The 21,178-nt window shown below is 34.6% G+C and overlaps 1 protein-coding gene across 1 annotated transcript in view; it reads right to left on the bottom strand.

The window, feature by feature from the left end:
• LOC132554037 (alpha-2-macroglobulin-like) overlaps positions 1–19,604 on the bottom strand; it is a 59,438-nt gene extending 39,834 nt beyond the window's left edge. Inside the window, exons 1-11 of the mRNA XM_060218337.1 lie at positions 19,547–19,604; positions 13,278–13,429; positions 12,313–12,492; positions 10,389–10,441; positions 5,769–5,841; positions 5,436–5,549; positions 4,260–4,344; positions 3,897–4,020; positions 2,473–2,587; positions 2,244–2,359; positions 1,208–1,381 (exon numbers count right to left, since the gene is read on the bottom strand). Coding sequence (XP_060074320.1) covers positions 1,208–1,381; positions 2,244–2,359; positions 2,473–2,587; positions 3,897–4,020; positions 4,260–4,344; positions 5,436–5,549; positions 5,769–5,841; positions 10,389–10,441; positions 12,313–12,492; positions 13,278–13,429; positions 19,547–19,602 — 1,242 coding nt within the window. The 5' untranslated portion in view covers positions 19,603–19,604. The remainder of the gene's footprint in view (positions 1–1,207; positions 1,382–2,243; positions 2,360–2,472; positions 2,588–3,896; positions 4,021–4,259; positions 4,345–5,435; positions 5,550–5,768; positions 5,842–10,388; positions 10,442–12,312; positions 12,493–13,277; positions 13,430–19,546) is intronic.
• Between the last annotated feature and the right edge of the window lie 1,574 nt (positions 19,605–21,178).

Below are 21,178 nucleotides of genomic sequence, written 5' to 3'. Positions count from 1 at the left end.
CTAGATATTGTACTCAGTTCTACACTAGATATTGTACTCAGTTCACTGTACTCAGTTCTACAACGGATATTGTACTCAGTTCCACATTAGATATTGTACTCAGTTCTACAGTGGATATTGTACTCACTTCCACATTAGATATTGTACTCAGTTTGCATTAGATATTGTACTCAGTTCCACACTAGATATTGTACTCAGTTCTACACTAGATATTGTACTCAGTTCTACATTAGATATTGTACTCAGTTCTACACTAGATATTGTACTCAGTTCTACACTAGATATTGTACTCAGTTCCACACTAGATATTGTACTCAGTTCTACATTAGATATTGTACTCAGTTCTACACTAGATATTGTACTCAGTTCCACACTAGATATTGTACTCAGTTCTACACTAGATATTGTACTCAGTTCTACACTAGATATTGTACTCAGTTCTACACTAGATATTGTACTCAGTTCTACATTAGATATTGTACTCCGTTCTACACTAGATATTGTACTCAGTTCCACACTAGATATTGTACTCAGTTCTACACTAGATATTGTACTCAGTTCCACATTAGATATTGTACTCAGTTCTACACTAGATATTGTACTCAGTTCTACACTGGATATTGTACTCAGTTCACTGTACTCAGTTCTACAACGGATATTGTACTCAGTTCTAATTGATATACTGTATTCAGTTCTAACCTAAAATTGTTGTAAAGTACAAAATACTACTTATCTCTATGCTTCATAGAACAAAATTAAATAAAATAGTAAGACTGTGAAAGCGAAATTATTTTCCTTGCATGTGTATAAACTTAAAAGTTTTACTTAATAACACAAAATACTATAGATTTCATGTTTTTATAAGATTTATACAGGAGTTTGTCCTAAAATACCATTTCAATCCTTCATAAATATCACAGCATCTGATTATGAGCTTAAAAATCATTCTACCCTGTAAAAACTCTTTCTGGAGAAACAGAGGTGAAGGTTTCAAGACCCTTAAAATTTTGAGCATTGCTATGCTGAGTAAAAATACAAAATAATTTCTCTTCAAAAAGTTTTGTCTATCTAGTTACTAGCTTCATTTGTCTAAAATAGAAATTGTTAAATAATAATATTACAGATGAAGGTAACATCAGATGACAACAAGTTTTCAGAAGGAGAGCCATTTCATTCCTACAGATACATAGGAAAAAATCATACATACCTGAATATTGAGGCTGGTTACATTTTCTGGAATATCAGTTACAGCAAACATCACCTCTCCTTTTCTATCTGTAGTAAAATTCTTATGCTGAAAAAAGTCCCAGTCCCAATTCCTTGTACTGATTTCAATTAATTCCCCAGCCGCTGGAGAACCATCGGGCTTTTTAGCTGTCAACTGGAGTGCAAATTTTCACATGATTTAGTGTAATGAGATCAAAGTCTTTAGTGGAATTCTTGGTACATTTTATCATTAGTAAACAATGTATATCTGTCTACAGCAGACTTCTTATAATTCCGAAAAATACAACATATTGTACTGGTGATAATTTTATCAAGAAATCAACAACTTGATATAGATAACATCTTTACAGATTTTAAACAAATATTACACTATCCATGACTATATCTATGACATCGTTCATATTCAACAATACCCAAGCAATCTCAGTCATTTTTTAACTAGAGACAATTATCTGACCACATGCACTTAATAAGGTTGGGTCAATATTGCACTATACAGTAATATGATACAAAGGGATATTATGATATATCACAATAGAACAAATGTATACAAAAGAGAGCAATAGCTTAATTTAATGCAGCTGTGTACTGAAAAAACATAATTTTGAAATTATGTAATGCCACACAAGTTTAAGAACATATCAAATGGGGAGGTAACTCAACCTGACACAGATTAGACACATCTACAATGTGTATGGTTATAGCCAGCATGTATAGTTGAAATAAATTCAGTAGTCTAGGAGGAGTAACTGTTACATCACAATGTTTAAATCACTAATCATTAGTTTTACAGAATTTTGCCATATCTGATTAAACATTTGCTGGAAATTTCTTCCTAGTATATGATAGTGCAGGATTTCACTCAAATGACTTAAAATTTGGACTATGAAATGTCAATTCCTTACCAAGGGCAACTAATCCGAAAGAAAGAGTGAATGAGTGAAAGAGGATCCCATACCCATACACTCCCATAAGTGTATATTTCTGTTTCGAGATTGATCTGTTTTGATAAATACCTTTACTCTGTAAGGAAAGGAAGGTTTGAAGTATCCCTTGGTTTCATCGGTCATCGTAATAGTGTAAGGAGTCTGTGTCATCTCTGGTCCACTTGATTCACCAAATAATGTCACACCTTAAAAGTACATAATTACTGTAATATCTACTGGTCCACACATGTATCAATGCTTAACAATCACTTAAAATTGTGCTAATTGAAAGCAGCTTTCTTTCCGTTTCAAATCTTACCTGTTCCTGTCTCTGTAATGTTGGCCTTGACTGACAGACTGCCCCAGAGACTGTATCGGTTTGATGACATTGCCAAGTCAGACGAGTTCACAGAAAACTGGTAACAGCCATCAATCTGGTAAGGAATATATTGGGTTAAATTTCATCAGGACATCTTAATTGATATAAGTTGTATTCTATCTCCTAATAGATGGTGTATCTCAGGTATATAGTAAAGTTTCACTTCTTTAGTACTGGGTAATACTTTTAACTTTTTTCTGATTTCTCATACAGTCAACACACTGGAGGGCACAATGGCCATACAAACTCCTTTTTCATAAAAAACATTAATTTAGTATTCTGAAATTAATTATATCACTCTTCATCATCAACTTGACACAACTAGTTTCATCAGTCAAGACAATCTCTGGCTGACAAGCACTACTCTTTTGTGGTATGCCTATTAACAATGCCCAATTTTTTGTTAAAATAATGTCTAAGGGGGCTATCCCAAGAAAATTCAGGCATGACGAACAGAATTTGAAAATAAGCCATTTTGTCTGTACAGCCAAGGTCATTTTGAGGCAGGACCTATATATGTAGTTGTTGGTGACTGAATCACCTATTTGGGGTCTTTCCCGGAAGTTATAAGTAAACCAACTTAACAGTACTGCCAACAATGTCTAAACATGTTTCTAGGTTAAGATTTTAGTTTGGATCCTTGTAATCCACAGCAAATCTAATTATCCATTGACACTTAGAAATGCTTGAAATATATTTTATCATGATTAAAAACGCTTTTAAAATCAAGATAAATTTTGATGTGTTTGACAATAGTTTTGACCAACCAGAGTGTTGCTTTTTAGTCATGGCATAAAAATTTGCCAATTTTCATGTTCGGAACAAGTGAAGGTTGAATAAGTTAACTTTACATCAAATAATTCCTGTTTACAATCATGGTTTTCTACAATTTGGTATATACAGGCTGTGGAAATATAGGAGGGCTTTCAAAATATGGTTTTTTGAAGCAAATTATAGGAAAATGTAGGAATATAGGAATCAGCTGACAGCCTGTATATTAGAACAGTTTTGTTAGTGATTCTTATGAGATAACAGCATAAAACCGTAACATATCAAACAGCCTATTCAAAATTGCATCATCTTGTCAAATGATCTGACATCAAAGAGTATGGTGATATTTCATAACTCTGCTGTTTGGATCTGCTATTTTTCATTTACTTTTCTTTTAAAAAATGCAATAAAAAGAAAAAAAAATTGCCCAAGTGAGAAATATAGATATTCTGTCATACTTATGAAATATGATATTAAATGGGAAAGCATTAGATATCTTCTTCATCTGACACTTTCCAAATATCACATCTCACTGAACAAAGAGATTTAACCAAAACCATACTGTTTGCAATTACTGTCTTAATAAGCATTACCTCAACCAGACTTTTGTGACATGGACGAACATCATTATCACTTCTAGCACCATAGTAGTAGTAGTCATTAACATAGCAAATCTCCAGCCCCATAATGCCTCGCACTGGCTTTCCATAGGTGTACCTTTGAAAAATCATTCATAAATATTTCTGACTTTAAAATCTCTCGAATAAATTTTGACAAAGTAGTATTTGTATGAAGTAGATTTTATCAATATTTCATATCTGATAATGTATAATTTGGGAATTTTGTGCAACGTTGAAATCAAAATAAAACCTTTGAATGTGCTTCATTTGCCTGTGTTCTAATCCAAACTGTATATTGTGACATGTACATATATCTAGTGACAGTGGTATACTTACTTAGCACATACTGTTCCCTCTATCAAAGTAGTGTCTGGTAACAGGTATTTTGGTGGTGTGACTGTCACCTCAAACTTGGGAAGTACTGCAAGAACAATTCACAAAACCATCAGAATGAATGTGAATGACTTCTTACTTATATGATAATACAGAATAATTATTATACTCTGACTAACCAATACTATGTTAAAGCAAGATTCTTGCCTAAAGCAGACATAAAACTTTGTTTCTACAACAGCATATCCTAACAATCGGGACCTACAATGGAGGCCATATCCTATGATTACCTGCACTGATAATCATATATAAAAGGTCTTCTGATATTTTTGTTCAATTCAGTAGTATGTTTTGACCCTGCCTCTCTCCTCCATATCACTCTACAACGTTTTTGGAAAGAGCATAAGACCAGCCACAATGTGCCCTCTTACACAAAGTCATCGCCATACAATCTTGTATTAATCTTAATCAAAGACAACAATTCTAACCAGAAGATTATAACAAAATAAAGAAAAAATTAATAAAAAAAAGGAAAACTAATATTTCATTTCTATTCCATATGTTGAGCCTATTTACATTTCAAGGAATACTGTAAACTTATATTTATAACTGTGGCACAATTTTCAAGATTCAAGATTGGGGACCTTGATTTCATGGATAATACAGCTCAACAAATCCACTAATATGTATACTTAATTATACATTTTATAGATGTATTAATTTGTAGATTTAGAGTCCGCACTAATATGTATACCTATTTATACATTTTATAGACGTATTAATTTGTAGATTTAGATAGATCCACTAATATGTATACTTAATTATACATTTTATAGACGTATTAATTTGTAGATTTAGAGTCCACACTAATATGTATACTTATTTATACATTTTATACACATATTAATTTGTAGATTTAGAGTCCGCACTAATATGTATACATATTTATACATTTTATAGACGTATTAATTTGTAGATTTAGAGTCCGCACTAATATGTATACCTATTCATACATTTTATAGACGTATTAATTTGTAGATTTAGAGTCCGCTCTAAATCAATGAAAATAGATCCACTAATATATATACTTATCCAGTCCAAATATTATTGATTTTACAATATAAAGATTGAAGAATTGTACAAACTTGGCATGTTTATAAAACAGTAAATTCAACTTACCATATTCCTTGACAACAAATTCCTGTTTGTTGCTTTTTCCCTCCACTTTGACAGAGATGGTCCATTTTCCCATAGGGGGGTCAGAGGAAAGTGCCATTTCAAGACTTGCTAAACCTACATTAAGCAAAATGGAATACATCATTTCTTTGTTTACATGTTGTACTCAAAAAGTTTAGATGTATCTCACTTCAGTTGAAACTCTTGAAATATCAGAAAGTTCCCAGAATATCAATTAATTAAAATATGTTTTTGTTAGACAATCCACTCCATGAAATATTTACAAGAAATGTACACCTGTATATCTTCAGTATATCGAGTTCTTTGAAATTTTACCTCTAGACATGTTAACATCCCTCCATTGGCGTACTCTGACACCTGCTGGATTCTCTATGCTGACCAAGGATATCTGAAACATTTACCACTGGCACATGATAGAATGAAATGTCAGATGGTATAGATGATTTTTAATGGCTGTAAAATTTGATGGCGGCAATGATTCTCTACTGGCTGTAATGTTTGATGGTGGCAATGATTCTCTACTGGCTGTAATGTTTGATGGTGGCAATGATTCTCTACTGGCTGTAATGTTTGATGGTGGCAATGATTCTCTACTGGCTGTAATGTTTGATGGTGGCAATGATTCTCTACTGGCTGTAATGTTTGATGGTGGCATTGATTCTCTACTGGCTGTAATGTTTGATGGTGGCTATGATTCTCTACTGGCTGTAATGTTTGATGGTGGCAATGATTCTCTACTGGCTGTAATGTTTGATGGTGGCATTGATTCTCTACTGGCTGTAATGTTTGATGGTGGCAATGATTCTCTACTGGCTGTAATGTTTGATGGTGGCAATGATTCTCTACTGGCTGTAATGTTTGATGGTGGCAATGATTCTCTACTGGCTGTAATGTTTGATGGTGGCAATGATTCTCTACTGGCTGTAATGTTTGATGGTGGCAATGATTCTCTACTGGCTGTAATGTTTGATGGTGGCAATGATTCTCTACTGGCTGTAATGTTTGATGGTGGCAATGATTCTCTACTGGCTGTAATGTTTGATGGTGGCAATGATTCTCTACTGGCTGTAATGTTTGATGGTGGCAATGATTCTCTACTGGCTGTAATGTTTGATGGTGGCAATGATTCTCTACTGGCTGTAATGGTGGCAATGATTCTCTACTGGCTGTAATGTTTGATGGTGGCAATGATTCTCTACTGGCTGTAATGTTTGATGGTGGCAATGATCCTCTACTGGCTGTAATGTTTGATGGTGGCATTGATTCTCTACTGGCTGTAATGTTTGATGGTGGCAATGATTCTCTACTGGCTGTAATGTTTGATGGTGGCAATGATTCTCTACTGGCTGTAATGTTTGATGGTGGCAATGATTCTCTACTGGCTGTAATGTTTGATGGTGGCAATGATTCTCTACTGGCTGTAATGTTTGATGGTGGCAATGATTCTCTACTGGCTGTAATGTTTAATGGTAGCAATGATTCTCTACTGGCTGTAATGTTTGATGGTGGCAATGATTCTCTACTGGCTGTAATGTTTGATGGTGGCAATGATTCTCTACTGGCTGTAATGTTTGATGGTGGCAATGATTCTCTACTGGCTGTAATGTTTGATGGTAGCAATGATTCTCTGTAATGTTTGATGGTAGCAATGATTCTCTACTGGCTGTAAAGTTTGATGGTGGCAATGATTCTCTACTGGCTGTAATGGTGGCAATGATTCTCTACTGGCTGTAATGTTTGATGGTGGCAATGATTACTGGCTGTAATGTTTGATGGTGGCAATGATTCTCTACTGGCTGTAATGTTTGATGGTGGCAATGATTCTCTACTGGCTGTAATGTTTGATGGTGGCAATGATTCTCTACTGGCTGTAATGTTTGATGGTGGCAATGATTCTCTACTGGCTGTAATGTTTGATGGTGGCAATGATTCTCTACTGGCTGTAATGTTTGATGTTAGCAATGATTCTCTACTGGCTGTAATGTTTGATGGTAGCAATGATTCTCTACTGGCTGTAATGTTTGATGGTGGCAATGATTCTCTACTGGCTGTAATGGTGGCAATGATTCTCTACTGGCTGTAATGGTAGCAATGATTCTCTACTGGCTGTAATGTTTGATGGTGGCAATGATTCTCTACTGGCTGTAATGTTTGATGGTAGCAATGATTCTCTACTGGCCGTAATGTTTGATGGTAGCAATGATTCTCTACTGGCCGTAATGTTTGATGGTGGCAATGATTCTCTACTGGCTGTAATGGTGGCAATGATTCTCTACTGGCTGTAATGTTTGATGGTGGCAATGATTACTGGCTGTAATGTTTGATGGTGGCAATGATTCTCTACTGGCTGTAATGTTTGATGGTGGCAATGATTCTCTACTGGCTGTAATGTTTGATGGTGGCAATGATTCTCTACTGGCTGTAATGTTTGATGGTGGCAATGATTCTCTACTGGCTGTAATGTTTGATGGTGGCAATGATTCTCTACTGGCTGTAATGTTTGATGTTAGCAATGATTCTCTACTGGCTGTAATGTTTGATGGTAGCAATGATTCTCTACTGGCTGTAATGTTTGATGGTGGCAATGATTCTCTACTGGCTGTAATGGTGGCAATGATTCTCTACTGGCTGTAATGGTAGCAATGATTCTCTACTGGCTGTAATGTTTGATGGTGGCAATGATTCTCTACTGGCTGTAATGTTTGATGGTAGCAATGATTCTCTACTGGCTGTAATGTTTGATGGTGGCAATGATTCTCTACTGGCTGTAATGGTGGCAATGATTCTCTACTGACTGTAATGGTAGCAATGATTCTCTACTGGCTGTAATGTTTGATGGTTGCAATGATTCTCTACTGGCTGTAATGTTTGATGGTGGCAATGATTCTCTACTGGCTGTAATGTTTGATGGTGGCAATGATTCTCTACTGGCTGTAATGTTTGATGGTGGCAATGATTCTCTACTGGCTGTAATGTTTGATGGTGGCAATGATTCTCTACTGGCTGTAATGTTTGATGGTGGCAATGATTCTCTACTGGCTGTAATGTTTGATGGTGGCAATGATTCTCTACTGGCTGTAATGTTTGATGGTGGCAATGATTCTCTACTGGCTGTAATGTTTGATGGTGGCAATGATTCTCTACTGGCTGTAATGTTTGATGGTGGCAATGATTCTCTACTGGCTGTAATGTTTGATGGTGGCAATGATTCTCTACTGGCTGTAATGTTTGATGTTAGCAATGATTCTCTACTGGCTGTAATGTTTGATGGTAGCAATGATTCTCTATTGGCTGTAATGTTTGATGGTGGCAATGATTCTCTACTGGCTGTAATGGTGGCAATGATTCTCTACTGGCTGTAATGGTAGCAATGATTCTCTACTGGCTGTAATGTTTGATGGTGGCAATGATTCTCTACTGGCTGTAATGTTTGATGGTAGCAATGATTCTCTACTGGCTGTAATGTTTGATGGTGGCAATGATTCTCTACTGGCTGTAATGGTGGCAATGATTCTCTACTGACTGTAATGGTAGCAATGATTCTCTACTGGCTGTAATGTTTGATGGTTGCAATGATTCTCTACTGGCTGTAATGTTTGATGGTGGCAATGATTCTCTACTGGCTGTAATGTTTGATGGTGGCAATGATTCTCTACTGGCTGTAATGTTTGATGGTGGCAATGATTCTCTACTGGCTGTAATGTTTGATGGTGGCAATTATTCTCTACTGGCTGTAATGTTTGATGGTGGCAATGATTCTCTACTGGCTGTAATGTTTGATGGTGGCAATGATTCTCTACTGGCTGTAATGTTTGATGGTGGCAATGATTCTCTACTGGCTGTAATGTTTGATGGTGGCAATGATTCTCTACTGGCTGTAATGTTTGATGGTGGCAATGATTCTCTACTGGCTGTAATGTTTGATGGTGGCAATGATTCTCTACTGGCTGTAATGTTTGATGGTGGCAATGATTCTCTACTGGCTGTAATGTTTAATGGTAGCAATGATTCTCTACTGGCTGTAATGTTTGATGGTGGCAATGATTCTCTACTGGCCGTAATGTTTGATGGTGGCAATGATTCTCTACTGCCTGTAATGGTGGCAATGATTCTCTACTGGCTGTAATGGTAGCAATGATTCTCTACTGGCTGTAATGTTTGATGGTGGCAATGATTCTCTACTGGCTGTAATGTTTGATGGTAGCAATGATTCTCTACTGGCTGTAATGTTTGATGGTGGTAATGATTCTCTACTGGCTGTAATGGTGGCAATGATTCTCTACTGGCTGTAATGGTAGCAATGATTCTCTACTGGCTGTAATGGTAGCAATGATTCTCTACTGGCTGTAATGTTTGATGGTGGCAATGATTCTCTACTGGCTGTAATGTTTGATGGTAGCAATGATTCTCTACTGGCTGTAATGTTTGATGGTGGTAATGATTCTCTACTGGCTGTAATGGTGGCAATGATTCTCTACTGGCTGTAATGGTAGCAATGATTCTCTACTGGCTGTAATGTTTGATGGTTGCAATGATTCTCTACTGGCTGTAATGTTTGATGGTGGCAATGATTCTCTACTGGCTGTAATGTTTGATGGTAGCAATGATTCTCTACTGGCTGTAATGTTTGATGGTGGCAATGATTCTCTACTGGCTGTAATGTTTGATGGTGGCAATGATTCTCTACTGGCTGTAATGTTTGATGGTGGCAATGATTCTCTACTGGCTGTAATGTTTGATGGTGGCAATGATTCTCTACTGGCTGTAATGTTTATTATTTTACGATTTTCTACAGGTTGTTATGGTAGCAAATCCAATATGATAGGGAGGAAAGATGAGTTGTAATGTGATATGGTAATCTGAATTACTCTGATGATCTATTGCCTTTTTTGAATGCAGGTCTGTTTTAACAAACTAAAAAACAGTTGAACTTACCATTTCTGTTTTTGGTTTCATCATTCCATCAATCGTCATGATTCTGAATTTTACTGTAACAATAAAAGTAAAGATACAGTAAAACACGAACAAGTTGAGGTAGACAGGACCAAATGAAATATTTGACTTATCTGATGGTTCGACTTAGCTATGCTTCTATGAACAGAGATATTTTACATCCATGATTGACCCTAATTTCATTGGTTGTTTACTGGATACGTGTTCCAAAGCATAGTGTGACAGCAATGATTAAGTAATATATAAATAAAAACATGTTATATTTTTGTACACCCACTATATCTTTTATTTAAACAAACAGTTTCTCTATGATGTTTCAGACCAAATTTGGTTAAAATTCATTTATGCATTAAGAAAGTGTAGCATTTTGAAGCAAAATATTGACTAACTTTCCCATTTGGGGATGTGTCCACGCCCAGGTCCCAAGAGGTCAAATCAACTTTCTGAATTTAAGAAATGATTCCCCATTCTCAATGATATTTCAGACTAAATTTGGTTGAAATCCATTTAAGCATTATGAAAAAAAGTAGCATGATGATGCAAAATATTGACTAATTTCCACTTTTTGGGCCCACCCCAAAGTCCTTAGGGTTTGAATTATCTTTCTGAATATAGGAAATGATTCCACGCTCTCAATGATGTTTGAAACTAAATTTGGTTAAAATCCATTCAAGCATTAAGAGAGATTAGCATTTTGAAGCAAAATATTGCCTAACTTCCCCTTTTGGGACCCAAAGGGGTCAAATCATCTTTCTGAATTTAGGATATATTTTCCCACTATCAATGACTTTTCAAACCAAATTTGCTTGAAATCCATTTAAGCATTAAAAAGTAGTATTTTGAAGCAAAATACTGTCTCATTTTCTATATTGGGACTTGCCCCCAAGTAAAAAGGGGTGGAATCAAATTTCTGAATTCAAAAAAATGATTTCCCACTCTCATTGATGTTTCAAACTAAATTTGGTTGAAATCCATTCAAGCATTAAAAAGGAGTAGCATTTTGAAGCAAAATATTGTCTCACTTTCCTTTTGGTGCCCAGCCCCAAAGTCCCTAGAAGTTAATCAAATTTCTGACTTTAAGAAATAATTGCCTACTCTAACTGATGAATCAGGCAAAAGCTTGTTGAAATCCACCCAAGGAGAAAGGAGGAGTAGGCTTTTAAATCTAATTTTAGCACCTCCCCCTTTGGGGCCCCGTCCCTTGACCCCTAGGGATTGAATCAAAATTCTGAACTAAAGATATGATAACCCTCACCCAATGATGCATCATACCAAATTAGATTGAAATCCATTCGAATATGAAAAGAGTAGGGTTTTAAAGTAAAGTTTACACACGATGCAGGACAACAGACAAAGTCTGATGACTATAGGTCACCTTGACCCTTCAGGTCAGATGGCCTAAAAATGTAATGTGAGACAATCGTCATTGCAGCACAAGCATCCGTTCTCATAAACTTTGTGAAACCAATACCTAAAGTAATACAAACATTGTATTCACATTTATATCCAAAAGAGGCATTCAGCACAAATGCAGTATGCGACTCAGCAGTGTTCGAATCATCCATGCTTAAATTTACTAACATAACATAAAGAAGAGAAAAAATCTTGACCTAACCAAACATTACACTCATCTGATGTATTTGATTCAAGCACGTTCAACACCAGCGAGTTTTACTGTACATATGTGTTGAAACACATATTATTACATGAAAAGAAAATGAAAATCTAACACTTTATAAAACCAATAGTACCATACAAACTGAATTAAGGTTCATATGAACATGGTCATGGACGAAGAACAGACAGAAATGTCACTGACCTTCAGACATTATAATTAACCCATGCCCCTAGTCTTTCTCTTTGTGTATGCATACGGTTTACTTTCTGTGACATTGAGGATGCTCACCTGTTTGTCCTGGTTTATACATAGGTTTGTCACACTGTATAAGGGTTATCTGACTGGTTTTCTGGATAGTGACTTCAGTTTTGTGCCTGAACTCTGTCCCATTTCCATGACTGCCTGAGAAAGAGGCTGTGTACTTCCCTTCAGTATTAGGAACATCAAAATTCCAGCATTGGCTACTACCTGTGGAACCAAATTTTAATTAAAGTCTGGTGTAAAGAATATTTAAAACGATGTAGATAACTTCTGGTTACTCAGAACTATGGACAATAGGTATAATACACAGTTGTTATTGGTCCCTCATAATGATTTAAATCTGTCATGTAATATCAATGTTATCAATAAATGTGCCGTATAAATAACACCTCAAACACAGAATCACATTGGTAGCCGTACATACCATATATGATGTGCATAAATGTTGAATGTAAAGTTCCTGTCTCAAATATGACTTAAGATTTCATGTGATAAGATTTGATAAATGTATTTGTAAGAAACTTCTGAAAGCGAAATAATTTGTACATTGATTTTATTGAACGGAGATCTCGAGAACTACCTGCTGAATGAGTGTCCTATGAAATCAAAACAAATGACTATGAGGTGTAAGATACTGACATCTTGTCTATATGCTTACACTGCATGATAATAACCAAAATATGTGTATTTCTTTATCATGTATTTCTTAGATAGAAACTATTGTTCATTAAGCAATATCTGACACCCTTGGTGTTTACAACAAATCAGACATTTAATTGAGAAATTCAACATAAAAATTTGATTGTCACATGCTTTTGTATGAAATCACATCAATTGCAATTCAGTGGAACAAAAAATAATCCTGCCAATCATTGGTCCGGTCTATATTTAGCTGGCATATTGATTTGTGAATTAAATTCAGACAGAAATAATATTTGGTGATGCATCCACAGATGTATATGTTACATTCAATGTTGTCAACAGTCACCTACCAGATTCAAATATGTATCTTGTGGTGCTATTGTTTTGGGTGTGAACTAGGTCAAGGTTGTATTCAAGAGGATCCCCTTCAGCAAACCTGGTGATACATAACTTCTCCTTGGTGCCCTGCCAGAGCTGGCGTGGCATTGTGAACAGGTATCCTCTGCAACCAAACGTACATATCAGTATATTAATCATTGTAGGACAAATGAACTGCCACTTGGCCTAATTAATGAGGTTTAAAGAAAGCACAGACCTTTACTTTCAACTATGTGTCACCTCTTAATCTTGGCCATGTTGAACCAAGTGGATAAGGGTTTGCATTTAGCCCATAATACCTGAAGACAGTGCTGAAATATTTCACTTTATCACATAATATCTCAACAGAATGCTGAAATATTTCACTCAACAGAATGCTGAAATATTTCACTTTATCACGAATAATTTCACCTTATCTAAACAGAATGCTGAAATATTTCACTTTATCATGTAATATCTCAACAGAATGCTGAAATATTTCACTTTATCATGTAATATCTCAACAGAATGCTGAAATATTTCACTTTATCACATAATATCTCAACAGAATGCTGAAATATTTCACCTTATCACGTAATATTTCAACAGAATGCTCAAATATTTCACTTTATCATGTAATATCTCAACAGAATGCTGAAATATTTCACTTTATCACGTAATATCTCAACAGAATGCTGAAATATTTCACTTTATCATGTAATATCTCAACAGAATGCTGAAATATTTCACTTTATCATGTAATATCTCAACAGAATGCTGAAATATTTCACTTTATCACATAATATCTCAACAGAATGCTGAAATATTTCACCTTATCACATAATATCTCAACAGAATGCTGAAATATTTCACTTTATCACATAATATCTCAACAGAATGCTGAAATATTTCACTTTATCATGTAATATCTCAACAGAATGCTGAAATATTTCACTTTAAATATTTCACCTTATCACATAATATCTCAACAGAATGCTGAAATATTTCACTTTATCACGTAATATCTCAACAGAATGCTGAAATATTTCACTTTATCACATAATATCTCAACAGAATGCTGAAATATTTCACTTTATCACATAATATCTCAACAGAATGCTGAAATATTTCACTTTATCACGTAATATTTCAACAGAATGCTCAAATATTTCACTTTCTCACATAAAATCTCAACAGAATGCTATAAATATACCAATTTATCACATAAAATCTCAACAGAATGCTCAAATATTCCAATTTATCACATAAAATCTCAACAGAATGCTCAAATATTCCAATTTATCACATAAAATCTCAACAGAATGCTCAAATATTCCAATTTATCACATAAAATCTCAACAGAATGCTCAAATATTTCACTTTATCACATAAAATCTCAAGAGATTACAGAAATATTTTACTTGATCAATCTACCATTGGACATTTTCTCCCTTTTTTTAACTGTATTTTCTGGGTTAGAAACTGCATTGGTATATAAGCTGTAGAGCTGAATTTTATGGATTTTTTTCCAATTTGATCGACATACAAACCGCACTGGAAAATAAGCTGCACCCTTCCTAAGGAAGTGGTAACCTTTGCATTGCCCAAAATCTGTTGATATAACAGACAATAGAAGGCAATTTATCAAGACCATCAGTGAAACATTTAATAAAGGTTGCAAATGAATCATACATAGACTATCCTTTATTTTATTGATGTATTTCAAAAACCATTTAGTAGCAAATGTCAAATTTGTTTGGCTTGGTTGCCTTCAGCTTGTCTACGCAAAGATATAGGGCCTGAAGTTAAGTACGTTTTACTAAACAATCTCTCCATTGGTGTCTGTACTATTAAATATTAACGAAGGCCTTTGTATGCTGACCAAATTCTATAGTCCAATATATATTTTTTTTTTTACATGAAGCTATTCATATCATAAACAAGCATGGCATGGTGGTCGCTTAAGAATTTGACCTGTAACCTGATGACCTTATGATACCAGGATGCAAAAGGCTATTGTAAACTTCCACTACAGGTTCAAAGTAACCGTGAAAGGCTATTGTTAACTTCCACTATAGCTAATGTTGTTCATATTAAAAGGAATGATCCATGAAAATGTTCCTTTTTTATTTTAATTTTCAAATTATCCAGTAAATGATAGCAAATGGCAGTTATAGACGTTCTGTTTCAGTCACAAACATGTGACGGGCAGGTACAAAACGCAGTAACGCCTTGTAGTAATGTACTGGTATGCTTCCTGTGTTTTGTTTCCATCCACATATATGCTGCAGCAGTATATAAAACACATGCCAAACTCACGAGGAAAAAAGATTCCACTTATAATCCAGAAAATACAGTATTACAACAAAGAACCAAAGGAATTTGTAAATCATCCAGCATATGTTTCTCATAAAACTTTATCAAACAACTGTAGACCAATGCAAACATAATTTGATAAAATTTGCCTTTTTAGAAATACAAGACAGAAGTAATAATTCCTGGAATCTTCAGGATTTTCCCAAGGTATTACATTGATTTGCAGGTGTATATTTGCATACTAAAACAAGAGGCACATAGGGCCTGTATCACTCACACCGAATCTGGGCAAAATTCAAAGATTCCTAATGGAGGAGTAGGATTTTAAAGAATTTGCTGTATTTCCAACATTGGGCCCCATCCCTCATACCCTAGGATGAAGAGATCTACCATTCATACAATTCATTCCCCTTCGCCAAAAGATGCTTATGACCAAATCTTGAAAAGTCCAATTACTCCTACAGAAGAAGTACACTATTTTTAAAAGAAATTGAACTATTTCCTCTACTGGGGGCCATCCCTCAGGCCCCAAGGGGTCAAAATCTACCATTTATCATAAAAATTGATCCCCCTTCACCTAAACATGATTCTCACCAATTTAGGACAAAATTCCAACTGGAGGAATATGATTTTAAAGTTCTACTTCCCATATTGGGCCCCACTTCTCATGCCCAAAATCCACTGTTTATGCAAAATTAATTTCTCTTCACCTAAAGATGCTTCTGTTCAAATTTGGTTGTAATCCAATTATTCCTACAGGAGGAGTAGAATTTTAAAGAACTAGTCAAATTTCCCCTTTCAGGCCTGCCCCATCCGACAGGTCATGGGAGGCCGGGACACACCATTTATATAAAAAAAATGTTCCGCTTTCCCTAAGGATGCTTCTGACCAAATATGGTCAAAATCCCCTCAGTTGTTCATGACTAGTAGCATTTTGTAGAAAAAGTTGACTGATGACAAATGACAGATGCCACAGTATCCCTACAACTCCTTTGGCTTAAAGTGCCAAGTGAGATAAAAAAAAAACCATCACCAGAAAACAGTTCCAAATATTAGTTCCTGAAAGGTTGACATGTAGCTGGATTCATATGACTGAACAAAGATGAATTATATATTAAAAACATTTTAGGTATTGGACCCATAATAGTATGCTTCTTGACTCTTAGAAATGATTTTTTGGGGTTTGAAAGGCCATATCTATTTCATATATGTTTTGACTTTCCAGATTTGTGATTTGAATTCTGAAATTGCCAAATGTCAAATGAACACCCTGGAAAATCTCTCTTCAGTTGATAGTGGTTTGACTCTCCATAAATATTCATTGTGTCAAACTGTGTCACATTGTATACACATTTAACTATTACAGTTACTTTCAGGAAGCTGACAACAATGGGTGATTCCCTAATGAAGTGGCAGAAACTACAGACATATACACCTATTATATCCAGTCATAAAACACTTGAAATTCAGACACCACATGTGTAAGTGGCCACAATCATTCTTGGCTTCAAGCAAATGAAGATTTTTAACAAACTTTCATGTTTTTCTTGAATGTGAAGTATAGTAAACTAAGAAAATCAATGACACTGATAGATATTGCTTCTTGTAGTCATTGCAACTGAATTTGCAGGTATGCATACAAATCACCTATCTAGGATGTATACATGTAAAATATCATTTATAGGCAAGAAATAGGGAGACAATTTATAGAATATCTTACCATCTTACTTATATCCAGGAGACTTCACTGAATAAGTGCTAGTTACAATTAAGTCAAAAACTGTAGTTCAATGTTCTTCACTGGTAAAAATGTGCAGTAATTCTTAAGATGACAAACTATTTCAGTAAGTAGGAGGAGAATGAAGTTTGAGGAAACCTCTCATGCTAGATTTAATCAGTAATATCACAAGTGTTCAGGTTTCATAGCCACTTCAGAAAAATACAAGAGGAATGCAGCAAACCTGACGACTCTTTATCTCACAAGCAAAAATGTGATGTCTTCAAAGATAGTCCCTAATGACAGAGTACTAATAAAACTCCTGAAACAATCTTTACTTAAGTGGGTCAAAGGTCAAAATACAGGTCACAGTAACTTATTTCAGGTGATCATCATTCAAACAAAAGTTTATATAACATGATACTTCTCTGGTACCAAAATATTTGCATAGCCAAAGCAGTTAAGTCAGCCCACACATGTAGATATGGAATGGTACAATGTGACAAGATGTGCAATGGACCAACAATAGCAAAACAGGATGAAATAAGTTACTGTACATATGTGTGCAGTTCTATATCACATATATGTGAGATTCTATCATGGTTGGTAAGAATTTAGAATTCACTTATAGATATATGTAAGTGTGGGATGGGGTTTATTTGCTCTTAAATATGTAAAAGTACAACGAAGTACATTTCCTAATTAGGTGATAAATCTACAGACTGGACACATGTAGATCTATTAGATACAGGCTCAATACATGTAGTTATATACAATCGTAATTCAAAGTGGTTTGTTTACAAAGTCCCAGAAGTGTTCAGCCTCTGTTTTTGTCTCAGCAATAACTATTCTAAAATCTCCTACCGTCACAAAAGATATCTTATTGTCATTACTTCTTTGTTGCTCTTATTTTTCTGTCGTTTTGAAAGAAGAAGAATTATATAATCAGGTAAATCTTAAGTTCTGTGTTTGTTACAAGGGAGACCTAGCCGGTAAAGATCCTGACCTGTCACATATACATACCAGAACACAGGTATTTTTGTTGCCAAAGACACAACTTGCAACTCTCTGAGGTACGAAACCATACTATAAAAAAGACTAATTAATGCAGGGTCAAGACTTATTTCGAAAATTGTCAAATTAAAATGACTTTTATAATCACTGGTCAATTTTAATAAGCCTATGATCAATATTAAGTCCAAACAACACAAATTTTCAGTTTAATTTTTAGTTCGTAATATAAGCCAGCCATATTTACCAAATGCACAAAATGTGCAACACTATCGCACAGTTGTGCGTGAAATACTGTATAGTGCATGTGTCCATGCACACAAATGTTTACACGCTTCTAACATAAAAGAATCTTCTGTAAAATATTCATGATGGCATCACTGAATGTAACCGTAACTTGATGCAATGAACTACAAGAAGGATACTGCTGGTCATATCACTGTTTACAGTACGTTAATAGAAGGGAGGTAATTTTAAGTGAAAATAATAAATAAAATCTATATGCAAGTAATCAAACACTGCTGTTTGTTAAGGTTTGGATTTTACACATTAGTCCTTCATCCAAGGGGAAGAAAATCTGCCATTTCCCCTATACAGTACTCTGCAAATATCAGGCTAGTTCCCAAATCAATCAAAATTTCTATGTACAATCACAGGAATCGGACATACGTGAACTGTTGCTATAAAACTGCTTAAATGATATGATTAATATTTCACATGTACAAGATTCTACATGTACATTGTATGTCACATCACACGGTATAATTTTAATTAACTATTATGAAATTAGGTGAAGCGCTATTCATTTAACACATACCATACATCATTTCCAAAATATTTATCATAGTTATTCAAAGATCTTACCTCATGCAAGGAATTATATTAGTCTTCAAAATATGCAATCGCGAATACCAGTATCAATTCCGATCACTTGCGTGTACAAATTAAAAAGTAAAAAAAAATGGTATTCCAAATATTTCGGTTAATTTTCTTCATGTTGGTATTTGGAATACCAAATAGTTAAAGATACAGCATTTGAGACATATCAATCCAAGAACAAAACGATAAAAACACATTGGAAATGAATTCTCACAAAAAATCGGAACACGCACGGATATTCCTGCTCAACTTGAAATTTTAAAGAGAATTGAACAATTAAGAAATTTGATTATTTCTTCTATGTTTAGACTACATATGATTACTGTACGGATTACTTACGCCTCTGAGGACAGGACACCGGTTACTGACATCAAAAATAACACAACCTCCCTCATCGTTGTACTCTGCTCCTCTGCTCAACTCTTTCGCCGTCAAAAACTTTTCCCCGCAGTTTGCTGGTCAACTTACTACCAACGTAACTTACAATAACAAAATAGTTCTCTATATAATGGCACATTACTCACGAATCACTTTATCTTTATGCTCATTGTTATATAATACATTAGCTCGTTTATTTATGCAATTAACCGTCTCCAAATAAGATAATCTCTGCCAAATCGAAACATCATTTGTGAAGACACACCCCCTCCCTTCTTTGCTCTCTCCCTTTTCAGTGAACCGCGGATTAATTCTACCCGATGGCTTCAGCAACAAAGGTTCCGCGTAACCTTTGACCTGCCGACTTGTAAACATAAACAACTGGCGAGAAGCCACGTGCATCAGGGCTCGTCCGCTGAACGACCGAAAGGCTGTAATAGTGGACATAAAACCTGTTAAATAAATAAATACCACGTGCGTAAGCTCACTAATTTGTTTACCATGCTTTGCTCGTGGGGTTTCCGAAATACTTGATTCGGAGTATTTGAAAGTACTTTATTTAAACAAGATTTTGGTCTTAAAATCAAACAATTAGTTGAAATATCTAATAATAATGAATAATAGAATTCATTTTCAATTTGTTTTCCATAGGTTTATGCAGGGACCTATATATACGTCCCTGGTTTGTGCAGGGACCTATATATACGTCCCTGGTTTATGTAGGGACCTATATATACGTCCCTGGTTTATGTAGGGACCTATATATACGTCCCTGGTTTATGCAGGAACCTATATATACGTTCCTGGTTTATGCAGGGACCTATATATACGTCCCTGGTTTATGCTATACTATTTACGATATGGAAACAATATATCTATCACAGAATCTAACAAGTGTGATTTCTGATTTCAGCCTTTGCTGGTTTATATTCATATTGCTATTTCACTCTATGAAAACATAATGCTAATTATTTCCTTTTGGTTTGTGAAACAAAATATCCTTTTCGTAATCAATGTTTTGAAAATTGTTTCAAACCCGTGAACAATATTATTGAATATATGTACATGTATCTTAAATGTAGTGAAAATCATTGTCCAATACACTTACAGGACGTACATATACACATATAATATGATATACATATACACATATAATATGATATACATATACACATATAATATGATACACATACACACATATAATATGATACACATATACACATATAATACGATATACATATACACATATAATATGATATACATACACACATATAATATGATATACATACACACATATAATATGATATACATACACACATATAATATGATATACATACAAACATATAATATGATATACATACACACATATAATATGATATACATACACACATATAATATGATATACATATACACATATAATATGATACACATATACACATATAATATGATATACATACACACATACAATATGATACACATATACACATATAATATGATACACATATACACATATAATACGATATACATATACACATATAATATGATACACATATACACATATAATATGATATACATACACACATATAATATGAT

The sequence above is a fragment of the Ylistrum balloti genome, unplaced genomic scaffold, assembly GCF_031769215.1.
Source record: "Ylistrum balloti isolate Yb309-2 unplaced genomic scaffold, AGI_CSIRO_Ybal_v1 Utg369640, whole genome shotgun sequence".
In the NCBI taxonomy this organism is placed as follows: domain Eukaryota; kingdom Metazoa; phylum Mollusca; class Bivalvia; order Pectinida; family Pectinidae; genus Ylistrum; species Ylistrum balloti.
Note: the sequence above shows the minus strand (reverse complement) of the source record. Positions and strands in the feature narration are given on the sequence as shown.